Here is a 14,879-nt window from a genome sequence, read left to right as displayed (position 1 = left end):
TCATTCTTGAGCGCTTGTTCCGATTTGGCTGAAGAGAGTGTCATCGTTTTCCCATTGAATCCAAGAGCGGTGCCCGAAAATGCAACTGCTCCTTAAGTTGGTGAAGATCGTTCTCTTTAAATCGATTATAATTTCACCAGGTGGTCGGACTCCCGTCTTGTAGATAGCCAGCGCAGCACTTAGGCGTTGCGCAAGCGCAGCAATACCTTCAGTGACATGCTGGGTATTAATCTTTCTTTCAAAAAGGTAATTGGTCTGAAACCTGTTCACAAACTGTGGCCACCAGCTGTGGGTATCCATTTTATCCCCTAAGAGCTCGATCGTACTCACCACGTAGTCGAATACCATGAACATTGTGGCCAGCTTCCGTGCAACGTAGAAAGCGTTCCTTTTATGAAGGGAGCCAGCTAGCTTCTTGCACGCATAGGCAATTAAGCACTTACAATCATGCATCAATTGTTCTACGTCTGCGACTGTTAGCGCAGATTTGGCAAATAACTCTCGCATCGAAGTGAAATCTTTCATTGGACTGCCCACAGAAACTTTACTCGACAAAGCTCGAGCCCCATCAAAGACCTGAGTAATACCCTCCGGAAGTACATGTGGGAGCCGCACAAAAGGATGCAAGAGGACCATCCCTTCAGCATTCAGTGCGGCGTCTGAAATTGGCTTTGCCAGCACATCTCTGATGGAGTTTGAAGGTTGTGAAGCGCCACCATCATGCGCCAAGTACTCCCTGCGCTGAGCATTTTCGGCCACCAATCTTGCTGTTCGGAGCTTTTGCTGTTGAGCTGAGTGTTCGTATACACCCTGGCTAGTGGATGTAACAGCTTCTTTACCACTGGGTATGATTGATGCCACTGGCAATACTGCTGGACGATTTGATAGAGCATCTGTTGCAGAACGTGCTGGATTCGCTTGCTGTTGGGAATCATGTGGGGATCCTCCTCCTTTGGGTCCCTGGTCCCACCCTTGTGGGGAACGTTTATCTAGAGCTCCTAGTATCCAGTCTTCAGGGGTTACGCCTACGTTATCAGTGCCTGACCTACCCCTAGAATCAGACGTTGATCTAGTTGCTACATGTGCCGTTGACGGAGAGCTCTTGTAGGAAAAAGCTCCTGGAGACGAGCTTGCGGAAGTCGCGTTGCCGGTGTGCCCTAGCGAAGATTTCCTTTTTAAAGCAGAAGCAGGCGGCCTTATTGCCCCTTCAAATATTGATTCTTCACGCTTGGATGCCACCAATGCAGAGTTCTCAACTAACTGGCCCGGTTTATGTGCAAAAACTCCATGGGAGGGCCCGAAGTCCCTTGCAGGCAACAGATGTGAATTGTCCCCTTGCCTGCGTTCAAATGCTTCCCCCGACTCTCTCAACATGAGAAACAGCCTAGCCTTCTTCGCTTCTGGCGGCTCATCAGGCTCCGAAACATCCTGTGAGAGGCCAAGCTCCTCCCTTAACTCCAAACAACCTTCCAAAATGCTGTTAAGGTCGGAATCTTCCCCGCGGCCGGACAAATGTCGCTGCACCAGCTGTGCTGTTTTCCTGCCACCTCGTCTGGGCATACAGAATGCCAGCCAAGTAACAATTACCACAACCGCAACTATGGAAGTCAGTATCGGAGAAAGCATGGAGAGCTTGTGGTTGGTTCGCTCTCGTCGTAGTCCACTCCCCAGGGTGAATCGTAGGTTGTCCGACAGAGACGCCTCCACAGAGGATACACCGTCTACTGGGACGGTTTCTCCGGGGGATGGCGAGAAAATGAATTGATCCTGCTCGCTCCTCCACTTTGGGGTGTATGTGGCCCGCACTGCACCAGGAGGCATTTCCACTTTACCACGACAAACGGTTCAGCATGCGTGTGTGCACTACAAGGATTTTACAGAGACCACCTTGAACTGGTGAGGTATTACCAAAATGCTTCCGGGGAAGTTACACGCAGTTTTTGGTGTGCTCTCCGGGATCAGATCTGCGCGTGGCAAGAATTACTCGTGGGGACGGTGGAGAGCGGGCAAAACACCGTTGGAGCGCAGGATTTGTTTTGTTTGTTACAAGTTACTCCGTTAGGCTGGTATATTATCCATTTTGCAAAGCAGACCACGAAGGCTAATGTATAGTCTATGAAATAGCTTCTTTGGGCGCATTCCGCCAGTCGGATTGGCGCCCGACAGGAAGAGTCAACAGAAATGTGTGCATCGACAACGCACCCTTCCCATTTACAGGAAGTATATCGATGTAAATTTATATATATTTATGTAAATTTACACAGACAAGCAGAACAAAATCGGTTTAGATAGGTGTGTCCACTTGCTCGATGAGGTTACGGAGTGGAGTGAGCGGGTGGGAATATCTCGCCCACCTCGTGCAGCACCGTATGCATCCCTGAATGGGGAGTGAAATGGATGGGTATATTATGTTTATACCTCCATTATAATACGTTGAACATGCGATTAGGAACTTAGATAATCATACGGTGGTAAGATCCGTCCATTCTGTCCTACATTAGGCCACTGTTTTTTTCTTTTGGGGGGGGGAGGGGGGGGGAGAAGGAGAAATGACTAACCCAAGCAAGGTGTTGAATAAATCAATTATCCATTTGAATTAATTAAAACGAAGGATTAAAACAGAAACTTCCATTGTCAGGTTCCTGAAGTAGGAAAGTCGTCCCAGGGAAATGATGCCAGAGGGACTAGCCCATCTTACCGAAGATTGCCAAACTACGGGCGGTGTTTAAAAGTGCGGTTCAGAATGAAAGACACAGTGGAGATGCAGCTGTTACAAGGGCATCTGACTTACGGTAGGGGAACACAAACTCAGAAGAATACACTACGTGGGCGAACAAAACCGGCACTCCAAATTTCTCATATTACCTCATACAACCGGGAGAAAGTATAGCTTAACTCAGAATTATTCCACTTGCAGACACGTTCTACATCATACACTTTAGGAGGACCTCCTCCAGAGAATCTTAGAGTGCGAACTTCCAACGTTTCGAATGAACTTGCTCTCACAAGTGATGGGATTTTCCCGCTGTGGCTCGTGCATTCAGCAACAAGGAAAAGCCAAAGGGAGTGTTACGTACGCAATCCGTCTCACCCTCTCTTTGACTTTATGCTGCGCACCCTACTCACGAAACAATTTTGCGCCTACATGCGCAACATGGACTTAACACCAATTAATTTGTATTCTCCCAAACTCTACTTGCCTTGCCGCTTATGACCAACACGTTAGTGGGAACGAATTCTCCTGTAGCACCCCTGGCTATGCATGACAGAAAAATAGAGCAATATCGCAGTATCGTGATCCAAAGCTTGTTCGTTGCTTCCCCGTTAAAAGGCCTTCCAGAACAACGCGAAACGGGTCAGAGCCTTCGCCTCCTACTCGCTTGGAATTGCTTTTCTTTGTAGTAGATGCAAATGCATTCGCTCGAAATCTGCAACTCCAAAGTGCTACGCTGCTGCAACGACCGTACTTCAGTACGTTCCAGTTTGATATCAGGTGGAGAGCTCAATCATATTGCATATACAGTGACGGCCTGCTGTACCTCTAGCTGTTCTGCCACACTAGCGGCAAAGAAAACATCCTCCATCTTATTATTACTACCGACAGCACCAAAAATATGTGAGGGTCAGAACACTGGTATGGGTACGGGGAATATAGAGGTCTTTTGCAAAGTGCTTCAGCAGCATTAAACCAACATGAAAGTAGGCAGCGTATTAAGCTGGTATCCTGGCGGCAGTAGATGCTGCTCCATTACCTCCAGCCATAAGGGCATATGCAGAACCACCAACTAGCAGTCATTGCGCATGCCAGCAATGGCTTTGCAGCGTATTGGCTGTTCGACCGGTGCTGGTCAGGTTCTCAGTGCTGGTGCTGCGGGCAGCAGCTGCAGCACGAGCTGTTGCGGGGGTCGTGTTGCCTTCCATGCATCGGCTTCGCATCTGAGGTGACAAAGTGCTCCGCTGATTGTTCTTCTTCGCATGAAAATGTAGTTGCACACCGGGCTGCAATGAAAAGATCCAAGAGACTATTTATCAAAAATAAATAGTCTCTTGGACTCGTCGTTCTAGTCCCACCGTCCTGTTTAGGTGGACTGTAAATGCCGCATCGTCTAAGGGCCATGCATATTCCATGTCATTCGTCCTACACTGTTTCTGGCCCCCTTCTTGTATACTATAAGCGTTGATAGGTTTTGGCACGCCTGGCAAGAAAAACTTTTCCCTCCGCGCTGTATCGAACACCAAAAGGGGATGCACTAAAGCAAACTGCACAGCACTCAGTTCTGCTGTGTGATCTCGGCACTATGCATTAGGACAAACAAATGCTGGTTCTTTCTACTAGCATTCTTACTCGAACCGATAATTTGTCATCAGTTGATCATGTTATCAAGACTGTGACTCATCCGCTGAAAAGCAGCAAAGGCCTGGCGTATTCAACCAAGCAACAACAGAAATTCCTCATAGCATCCCCTCTTCGTGTATGCCCAGATTTGGGCTGCATGAGTACAGCCCGTAGACAGATGGAGGCTGAAAAACGCGGTGGATATCAGATGATACTGTCGACGGCGTAAAGTCGATACGAACTGCTTGACAGCATAGCTTGTCGCAGCAGCAACAGCGACCCGACTTGTAATTAGCGTGTCGTATGCTATCTCCTATTGCCGTACTTCTTGGATAGTCAAGTCGCCGACTCTCTCGCGTTGCTTCCTAGGGCAAGCTTTCTGGTGTGTGGGCAGCGTTTTCGTAGTAACCGTGAAATGACTGCATGCACTGTCTTCTCCACTGCTGTTTTCTGGCGCTACCGCCACCCCTAGGACTCTGAATAACAGGTAGATCGACGCCGTACACACCCATGCATGGGCCAGATGCATATTCGGCCTTCCTCAGCTTACAGAAGGCCCCACTGTGCAGCAAGGAGAAGGTTTGAGGCTACTGGTGACGAGCAACGCCAGCAGAAAAAAAAAGTCGTTCCGGTTCGGTCCCAGCAAAGCTCGTACCGCAGGCATCAGTGTGCCAGCAAGGAAACGGCTGGTGACCACCAGTCTTTCCACACACGCCAGCAGCATAAGGGCTGAGCTGTGGCTACAGACACTTCAAGTGATAGAAATGCCTTGGTGCTTCGATCCCATGAAAGCAGGCACGGCGGTTTCTAGCCTGCATGCGGATCGCCGAATCACGAATCGGGTCTACCCCTAAGTGCTCGCGTTAACTCGGCTGAAGATAGCGTCATCCATCTGCCAGTGAGTCCAGGAAGGATTGTGGAAAATGCTGTCATTTCTCAAGTTGGTAAAGATCTCTCTCTTCAATGCAATTATATGTCCAAGACTTGGTCGCATTCCCGTCTTGTAGATAGCCAACGCAGAACTTAAACGGCACGCAAGGTCACCCAAATCTTGTGTGGCACGTGAGACTTTGTCCTTGTTTTCAAAGGCGTAATTTGTGTAGAATCGTCCCACGAAGTTTTCCCACCAGCTTTTGGTATCCATTTTATCCCCTAAGAGCTCGATCGTACTCACTACGTAATCAAATACCATGAACATTGTGGCCAGTCGCCTAACAACGTAGAACGCATTACGTTTACGAAGGGAGCCAGCTAGCTTCGTGCACGCATAGGCGATCAAGCACCTACAATCATCCATCAACTGCTTTACGTCTTGGGCGGTTAGAGAAGGCTTAGCAAATAACATTCGCATCGAATTAAAGTTTTTCATTGGGCTGCCCGCAGGAACTTTACTTGACAAAGCTCGAGCCCCCTCAAAGACCTGCGTAATATCTTCCGGAAGTACATGTGGAAGCCTCACAAAAGGATGAAGATGGACCCTTTCTGCGGGAGTTTGCGCTAATTCTGCAGTTGTCTTTGCATCCAGTTGACGGACGAAAGTTGAAGGCTGTGCAACGCCAACATAATTTTGCTGAGCATTTGCGGTCACCAACGTCGCTGCTTGGACTGAGTGTTCGTATACACCCTGCTCGACACCAGTAAAGGTGGCGCCGCTCGCAGCCCCACCAAATACTTGAACATTGGGTATGAATGATGCCACTGGCAATACTGGTGCACGATTTGCTGAGGAATATGCTGAAGGGCCCGTAAGTAACGTGCGCTTAATGAAATCATATGCTGATTCTCCTCTTCTTGGTACCACGTCCCATCCTTGTGGGGCATGTTGACCTATATCTTCCAGTATCCAGTCTTCAGGGGTTACACCTAAGTTATCAGTGCCTGTCATGCCCCTAGAATCGGATGCAAGGCTACTTGAAGGTTTTACTGACGGAACATGCAGGAGAGAAACCAGTGACGGGGAAGAGCCTGCTATCGAACCGTCAGTGTCCCTTGGAGCATATCTCCTTTTTAAAGCAGGAGCAGTAGGTCTGCTTGCCCAATCAGAGATTGATTCTTCACGCTTGGATGCCACCAATGCAGACCTTTCAACTAACTGGCCCGGTCCATATGCAAAAAATCCCTGGGAGGGCCCGAAGTCCCTTGCAGGCAACAGATGTGAATTGTCCCCTTGCCTGCGTTCAAACGCTTCCCCCGACTCCCTCAACATGAGAAATAGCCTAGCCTTCTTCGCTTCTGGCGGCTCATCAGGCTCCGAAATATCCTGTGAGAGGCCAAGCTCCTCCCTTAACTCCAAACAACCTTCCAAAATGCTGTTAAGGTCGGGATCTTCCCCGCGGCCGGACAAATGTCGCTGCACCAGCCGTGTTGCTCTTCTGGTGCCTCGAGGCGTGATGCAGAATGCCAGCCAAGTAACAATTACCACAAGGGCAACTGTGGAGGCCAATAGCGAAGCAGCAGTGGAGAGCTTGTGGTGGGGTCGCCCTCGTCGTAATTCAGTTCTTAGGGACGGCTGCACCCTGTCAGATTGAGATAATTCCACAGTGGAAGAATAGTACATTGATTCGCCTATATCACGGGACAATGAGGTAATAAATGAGGTTTCCGATTTTCCCCATTGCAGAGGAGTGGTCTCGCCCGCTTTACTCGGAAGCATTTCCGCATTGGTGAGGCAAAATTTTCAATACAAGTCTGCTATACAGCACTCTCATGGAAGTCACAGTGCATTACTGCACTCAAAAAATGGTCGCGCCCAGTTGTAGTGTAGTTTTCTGTGTGTCCCGCGGATTCATTTACGGGCGGGAACCCCTGGAGAGAAGGGAACACTGCGGTGAGATAGAGGATTCGTTTTGTGGAGGTTACGTTACTATGTTAAGCTGATGTCTTATCCACTTTGCAGATTAGACAAAGAAGGCGCGGGCATTCAATGAAAAAGCTTGGGTGTGGCGCAATACGGCAGTCAGAGTTGTGCTTGGCAAACGGCATCTAAAGTAAACGAACGTGTCACTTGCCCAGCTATGTCATTTTCAGAATATATACCGATGTAAATTTTCAGAAGCAGGCAAAATGAAAACACATTAGAATGCGCGTGCCCAACCACTTCACTTCCTCAATGAAGAGGTCACGGAGTGGAACGGTGAGCACGCGGGACGATCACGCCCCTTTCGTGCATCGTGCCGTCGCCGCCTAGATAATCTAAAAGTTGGGCTGCTGTGGCTCACACTTCCATTACACCTTTCTGAAAAATGGGTGAAGAACCGTTACATAGTGTAGCACACCTGAAATCCCTTCATTCATTCTAGCAGCCTACCGTTTTCTTGGGGGCAGCAGGAGTACGAACAATCCCACGGTATCGCACACATTTAATCGATTGCTTTACGAAATTGATTGGATCTTTGCTATGCAAATTTTTAGGACTAAGGCGGAAACCAGACTGATTGTGCTTATGAAGCTAGAAATGCTGTACAGCACGACTCTGCAACCTTGCTCCATTGCTGTAGCGTATTCTGCCCAAGGCAGCTCCATCCGAACATGGCGCATCAGCTCTTAAATGGGCAGGGTAGGCAACCGGAGTGCTAGCAGAAGTCTTCAACAGCTTCCTGTGGTGCTACTGCACATAGCCAAGAGGGCTGGTTTGGCCGTGCACGTTGTGTTCCGTGTTGACAATTCCGTCGGAAGCGGGGTAATTAACCATTACCCTGCCCTACTAGACGAACGCTAAGTAAGCAAAGTTTTTGGTGCATTTCATCAACAACTGTTTCCATGGTTTGTGCATATAGCCAAGTGTGTGTGTTGTTCGTGCACGTGGGGCTGGCTTGCACCTTGCGATGCAACAAGATTTGTTGCAATTCATTGCAGGATGGCTCACCGCCCTCAGCTCAAGGCACTTGTCTGCCGACGTCAGGACGTTGGGAAATTGCAAGAGGGGGTCAGCTGTACCTATGAAAGTCAAAACTTAAGTAATTTGGCTCTAGTGCAGCGCACAATAGTCCTTTGATACGATCCTGGACCCGTGTCTCGCATTATTAGCACGTGTACCCCGTGAAATATGGGGTGCTAACAAGAACTTCATCCGCACAGCAGGGCATCCTGCTGCAGAGCCGTCAATAGTAACTGAAGTCCTATTACATATAATCTTGTTTCGAAGTCCTCCAACATATTTGTCAAATCTGTCTCTTACATCGCTTCCAAAAAGGATATTTGCCAGTGTTCTGACATGTGGACCAACAGTTGAGAACCTTATCCAGTTTAACTAAGCCCAATTCCTCCAATACACCCAACTAGAAACGTTTTCACATCAACAGCAATCCACTCGTCGCGGCAAACTTCGAACCTGGGCGGCACTGCCGGCTATCCACATACGATGCTTCCTACGATGCGGGGGCAGTGATGGACTTTTCTGCTTCCCTAAAGCTGTATTTTCGCCTCCAGCAAGAACCAGAAGATTGGCGGTTGATATTCGCATCTTCTCTATTAGCGGGGGAGGCACGACGATGGCGGCTGTATCTGCGCATGGGTGCTGCTTTTCCGGAGGACAGTCGGACTATGAAAAGCTTTCCGACCCTCGTTAGGGTGTAGGATCACTCCTTGGTTGGCATCTGCCCACAGCATGGCAGACTTGAAGCAGCCTGAGTAAGGAAAACAGTCTATAGAGTGCTGCATCGAGCCGTATTAGTAGTGGGCGAACAGAAGCCCAACTTAGACTCTCAACGCCTGTAAGAACTTTTCGTTTCGGGGCGGTCCCCCGGAAAAAATTAAATGCGTAATCGCCTGGGGATGGGGAAACTATAACGTGTAACGATTAACTTCACAGGTTCAAAGGGAGAAAAACGCCATATACGAGCAGCTGGTTTGGGAACGATCCGGGGAGTGAACCTACAGATAATGAGCCTGTATGCCAGCCCCATCTAGAAAGGGATGAAAGGCGTAAACCTACAACTGTCTGGGAACTCGGCGTCCACCGTGTTGGGGTATGTATCGAACGGCGCGCCTACTTCTTGTGCAACAAACACTACCATCAGGTGGCAGTTGCAGAGAAACGGGGATTTGCAGAAGCAAGACTTTGATAAGTTCCCCCAGGCAAACAAAGACAGTGATCACGGAAAGCTTTAGGGCATCTACACAACGTGCGACGCAGCGACGGAGCTAACCGACGGTATCCGCCAAAATGGATCCTCCTCGAGAAATTTTAGTGCTTATCTAAGTTTGTACCAATCGGCAGGAGTTACTGTGGCTACTTCACAGATTGCAAAATGGATCTGATGCTTGAAGTTACAGCGACGAGAAGCAGACTCCCAGCTCGTTCATTGACACAGTCTCTGAGAGTACATATCACGGAGTGTACCTGCAGAGTGCCAGCAACGTCGTGGTGAGAAGGCACCACTGGAGGAGACTAGGCGGCTTGATTTGCCAAATATTCCGTTTGCTGGGATTCCCTACTCTGTCGACAGCGAGTTGCTTGAACGCCACATACGTCATTTCCCCTTCGCTAAAAGGCCTGGGACGTCGACCAGCTGTAGGGTTGCTCGTGGTTCGCTCAACCGGTGCAATCTTGTTTCTTATTTTAGGCACCAATAGGTTCATATTGCCAAACCCAACAAGCTACATGAAAAATATCACCGACCCGAAAGCGGCGGAGTTCGACGTGCTTTCCACTTCCAGAAGCGGCTTTCTGCACATCTGGCGGAAGACAGGGCGTTCCGCAACATCAGCAAGCAAGTTGTTGGGTAGTTGTTGGAGGCGGTGCTGCACGGAGACGCAAATGAACGATGCAGCAGAAATAGCCGAATAGTACCTGAGCTGAGCAGAAAAGGGTGGAATTAAAAGCCAGTACATCCAAATTCAGGGCAGAAAATGGCACGCGAGGGAATCTTCTGGCTGCATGAAGGGAGCAGTGAGGGTGAGCATGGCACTGCCTGTCCGATTTTGCAGATGTATTCTTTTCCATGTTGGCAACTGTGCAGTGGACTACGGCACCCAGCCCTAGTAGAACAACAGTCCGCGAGCAAACATTCTCAACAATAGCTTACAGCTTTCACGCATGTAAGCATGAAGGCTTGTTTGTTTGTATGTGGGGCCCTCCTGAACCCTGAGGTGCAGCAAGGTGCATTGCATTTCCATCACTGTGATCGCCGAGCTCAGAATGCCGGGAGACTGCGAACGGAGGTCAGTTACATATACATTTAGGGAATCCTTAACTCAATTATTTTGGCTAAATTGCACCTTATAATACCCATCTGGAACCGTGTTACAAATGTACACGTTCTGAAGCAACAGAGCTGTAGATATGCAACCGTTGTAAAACTTCTGCGCGTACTTTCAGCAAAAGTTTAGGACATCCCAAGGGGCGGAGGGAGGAAACAAAATTAGCCAGTGTCAGTTGTTGCCTGTAGTAAAATATATGGACAAATTTGTGTGAAGCGAGCACCAGGCGCTAGCAGACAAACGCTGCGCCAGTGAAACTTTGCTGACAGGTTGTTCTCAGCAACAGCGAACAGTGTTTGCACATACAGCCAATAAGGCTTGTTATACTTGTATCTGGGACCTTTCTGCACCTTGGGGTGCTGCAACGTGCGTTGCAATTCAAGACAGGCGGCTTCCTCACTCGCAGCTCCAGTCACTTGAGCAGCTGAGCTCCGGTGGTTTGGGTACTGGGGAAAGATGTCAGTTGCACCTAAGGAAGTCTCAACTTAAGCATTTTGGCTCCATTGCAGTTCAGAAAAGTTCTCGGATAAGATCAAGAAGGCGCTTTCAGTGCCATTCAGCACCAGTGCCTTTAATTGCCGGTAGTCGTTAAGCGGGTGATATATTGTCCTAAATAAAACCCCGTGGCTGTCGAAATCTAGCATCCTTGGTAAATCTATATTCTCAGTTGTCTTTGCTGCTTTTCAAGGTCTATTGCGCGTAAGAAGGTCGGTGGCGCCGGTCGATCGAGGGGCCCACCTGTAATAGTGGTAGAAGTTCCGAGGCCACTGTAGTGCGCAGGCACTACAATGGAGCTCAGGAGTGCCCTCTAGAGGCCTGCTATCATGGAAAGGAATGAATACTCTGCAATATATCAGGGATTAAGACACTTTAGATAGGAAAACAGCCTAATGTGATCAGAGTGCTCGCCGGCCGACACGTAACTCGGGGCTGGGTGTGAGGCCGACGCTCGTACCCTGGCCCCGGTCCTCGGCGAGGGTCGGGCATCAGTTTTATTATTCGGGGTTTTCTTTCCGACCAATAATAGGAACTCGATCATAATTCTGGTTGTTAACTGTGATTATTAGTGTTTGCAGCGAGAATCGTAGAATTAGGTTTTTGATTATAGAGTGTGCACTTATCCGGTATTGTCAGGAAGCACACGTAATGACAGCGTTGGCCAGCTGAGCACTACAATACCGAGCCGCTTAAGCAGGCTGCGCAATTCCCCCAAAAACTTGGGAAGGAGGAACAACAAAATATGATACAAGTTTAATTCACATTTGTACTGCGGTATGTGTAGATTTAAAACATTTATAACTTGACCATGCTGGACCTTCCGCTTCCTTTAGCCGAACGCAACGCGCTAACACACCGACCCCATCAGCCCCAGCGTTGCCCTGTGCCTTGCCCTTCAGGGGGGTAACGTTTAACCTTCCTAGTTGCTCCTGAAACGTCATACAATCTGCTTGTTTTCTTGTACTACATGCTTATAGTTGGCTTTTGTACTTCGGAGCTGAGCACGCCTTGGTATCATCGCTTTGCTCTTCCGAAGGGTGTGAAGTTGCCGATAGTCTATTCACGATCTCCACGCTCGTAGTTGCTTGAGGAGGATAAATATTATGGTTCACCTATGGTATCTTTTCTTAACTGTTTCACCACTGGTAACTCTCAACCAGTTAAAGAGGATTGTCTAGGGGGTTCAAGAACCGAAGCAGCATCCGGCCTTCTCCATGGTTGATTCAAAGAACTGTCTAATGAGTCAAAATTCAAAGTCTTACTTAGAGTTCTCTGTAAGGTGTCAACTAATGGACAATCGATTGTATCCTGACTTTTGATGGTTCAGGAACGTCCTATAAAAGAAGGCGTGAGCCTTTTCACCACCTCTGATTTCATGAGCAGCAGGAGCAGGTATGGAGACAGGGGTATTTGGAGACAGAAACAAGGTGATCCAGGACCTTTTCTCGGGGCTGTATAGCGTTAATCCAAAGGCCAAAATGGTAAGCGTCAACTCGCTGCACTTCGGGTATGCGCTCAGCGCTTCCCGGTGCATGCCTCCATTCATGACTGCCGCGTTTTGATGATTACTCATATGCTTCACTGTCCTTGTGACGGCTTCAGGAAATTGTGGGAGTGTTTTCCTTGCATTCATTTGAATCATTTCCACATGTCTTGCGGTATCAGGTGCTCGAACTTCTAGGCTTCAGGTCGGCTGCAGCTTTGCCCGGGCACCTGCATGCGGCACTATTGCAACTGCTCCTTATGGGGTCTGGTGGCCCCTTCTGCAGGCGACCGCTAGACCCACTTGCAACTCCTGGAACAGCAGGCCATCCTCTCCCGCTTAGGAGCGAGGGATGTGTTATTCATTGCCTCTTTGCCGATTGGCTCACGAAGACTAGCAAGTGGCTCAAAGTGCCTCGTTATCGCTACGTTATGCTTCTTTCAGTTGAGCCTAAGCCTGAAATGGAGGATGGGCAACAACTGGTAACCAGTAACAACAGCAACAGCCAACCAGAAAGAGTGGTTGAAGAAACTCCTCAAGGACGCATGGTAGAAACTGAAGTCTCTGTGTTGAGGCGAAAGCACGTACAGAAGCCTCCCCCTCATTTGCTCCTTGTCACATTTAAGGCTCCTGAGGAGCTCCTTGCCTGCGATGGTCATGAGTCTGTTGACTCCTACATCATGCAAAGGGCTGAGCCGTCAGAGGTCTTCTCTATTGACAGTACCCACGTAGGTTGCGTACCACTTCGCCTTAAGAGCTACTGGGGTCAACTGACGTAAGTCACTGCGTGCGGTGAAGAGTCCATTTTTGTGTCTTAATCCGTAGCACTTAGCGGTGCATGTGAGTGTCTGTTTCGTTCCCTTTCAGAGAGCTCTCTGCCACCGCGTCCCGTCTGGAAAGGACACTCAGCTTGTATTGGTGAGCCTGATTATCACACTTTTCAACGTCACGTACTCTCGCCATATCCCAGAGCCACGAGAGCCAAATCCTAACGGCTTATATATTCATGGTCTCTCAACTTCTTTCCTCAGATTGTCGAAGGTTTGGGTGGCCGGCTCCTTGTACTGGGGGAGATTTCTCGCTCTGCAGCATCTCCATCTGCTACAGGAGTTCAGGCTAGTCGATCGTCTCCACTGGAGCAGCTTGCATATCTGATCAACGAAACAGCTCCTTTGTGTGCCGCTCCACCGTCGACTCGGTGGCGCAGGTTTCTGCAACTTTTTGCCGCCACAGCAACAGCTGTAGATTTAGGGGAGTCAGCAGCCATCCAGTCGTTTGGACACAACGTCTTGAGGCAGCACGGAAAAGCGGAGGAGGCAGTTACGCGTGAATCCGAAAGTACAGCTGGATGTTGCCAAGTGAATCGCTCAGACCCTGCAGAAGCATGTGGTCCTGTGGTTTGTGGGGAGCAGCAAACAATATCCCTGGCAGCTCTGCTCTTCCGATTGTCGATAGCAGCGTGCTTCGTCATATGCCGACCATTGACGCTTATAATGCGGCATCGTTACTTCCGCTTTGCAGTATCACGGAGATCTTGTGCTGTTAGAGAGACTACAGCGACATCAACCATACCAGGATGTGGTTGCAACAATTGTGGCTCGGATGCAAATAGCCACGACAGCCTTAGCTGCACCAGGAAGGGCCATTTGTGTGGTTGCATGCACAGCGCACATGGTGCCAGAATTATTAGTGGACACCGTACTATACGCAGGTGTGTAGCTCGCCCTCAACGAACGTTGAGGCAGCTGATTGATGATCAGCAGCGGTCTCTGGCCGCACTTGCAGTGAGGGAATGCCGTCGCAAAGCTGCGCTGTTGCAGCACGAGTACCAGATGTCTCGCCAACAAGCCTCCAGGGCCCTGATGGATGAACAGGGCCAGCTGTTTCCGCAGGTTAGTCTGCAGACGTACAGGCAAACGGTCAGCCCTTTTCACTCGCTTGTTTGGTTCGTTGCGTACACAGTCTTTCGCCTGGCAGCCTTGCCAATGCAGCTGTTCGAAATGCACTGTTCGAATGCGATGCTCGAAATTTCAGGCCCGCCGCTGGTTAGAATCAACTGACGGGAAGCTTCTAATGCTGTGTCTCGCCGGACGCAGCTGGAGGCCACCAACAGGCCCACGTAGCTAGCCTCGACGTGCACAGTTTGGGCTTCGCGTCAATGCAGAGGTTCAGCCCGGTTCTTCGTCAGTGATGTAGATGGGTCGAACTCCACGGTTTGTTACGTCAAGTGGTCGGCAATGCAATTACTAAGTCATTTTCTACGCACTGGTGTCCGGTCAAGGAGGGATCTCGCTTTTTGCTTATCAGAGATGAGCTTTGCGAGCGGAACTGCCATTCGCAGTTTGCATTGATAGGAAGCGG

The 14,879-nt window shown here is 49.3% G+C and overlaps 3 protein-coding genes across 3 annotated transcripts; 1 reads left to right on the top strand and 2 right to left on the bottom strand.

The window, feature by feature from the left end:
- On the bottom strand, nt 1-1,821 carry EMWEY_00018120 (hypothetical protein; the record flags this gene model as incomplete). The annotated part of the gene is made up of 1 exon (XM_013480018.1): nt 1-1,821. One exon carries the CDS (start codon nt 1,819-1,821, stop codon nt 1-3), a length of 1,821 nt encoding a protein of 606 aa, XP_013335472.1.
- A 3,365-nt stretch (nt 1,822-5,186) lies between these two features.
- EMWEY_00018110 (hypothetical protein) lies at nt 5,187-6,989 on the bottom strand (the record flags this gene model as incomplete). Its single annotated transcript, XM_013480017.1, has 1 exon — nt 5,187-6,989. One exon carries the CDS (start codon nt 6,987-6,989, stop codon nt 5,187-5,189), a length of 1,803 nt encoding a protein of 600 aa, XP_013335471.1.
- Nucleotides 6,990-12,513: 5,524 nt separating this feature from the next.
- On the top strand, nt 12,514-13,673 carry EMWEY_00018100 (hypothetical protein, conserved; the record flags this gene model as incomplete). The annotated part of the gene is made up of 3 exons (XM_013480016.1): nt 12,514-12,516; nt 12,701-13,246; nt 13,386-13,673. 3 exons carry the CDS (start codon nt 12,514-12,516, stop codon nt 13,671-13,673), a joined length of 837 nt encoding a protein of 278 aa, XP_013335470.1.
- Between the last annotated feature and the right edge of the window lie 1,206 nt (nt 13,674-14,879).

This window comes from Eimeria maxima, genomic scaffold, assembly GCF_000499605.1.
Source record: "Eimeria maxima Weybridge genomic scaffold, Emw_scaff152, whole genome shotgun sequence".
Classification (NCBI taxonomy): domain Eukaryota; phylum Apicomplexa; class Conoidasida; order Eucoccidiorida; family Eimeriidae; genus Eimeria; species Eimeria maxima.
Note: the sequence above shows the minus strand (reverse complement) of the source record. Positions and strands in the feature narration are given on the sequence as shown.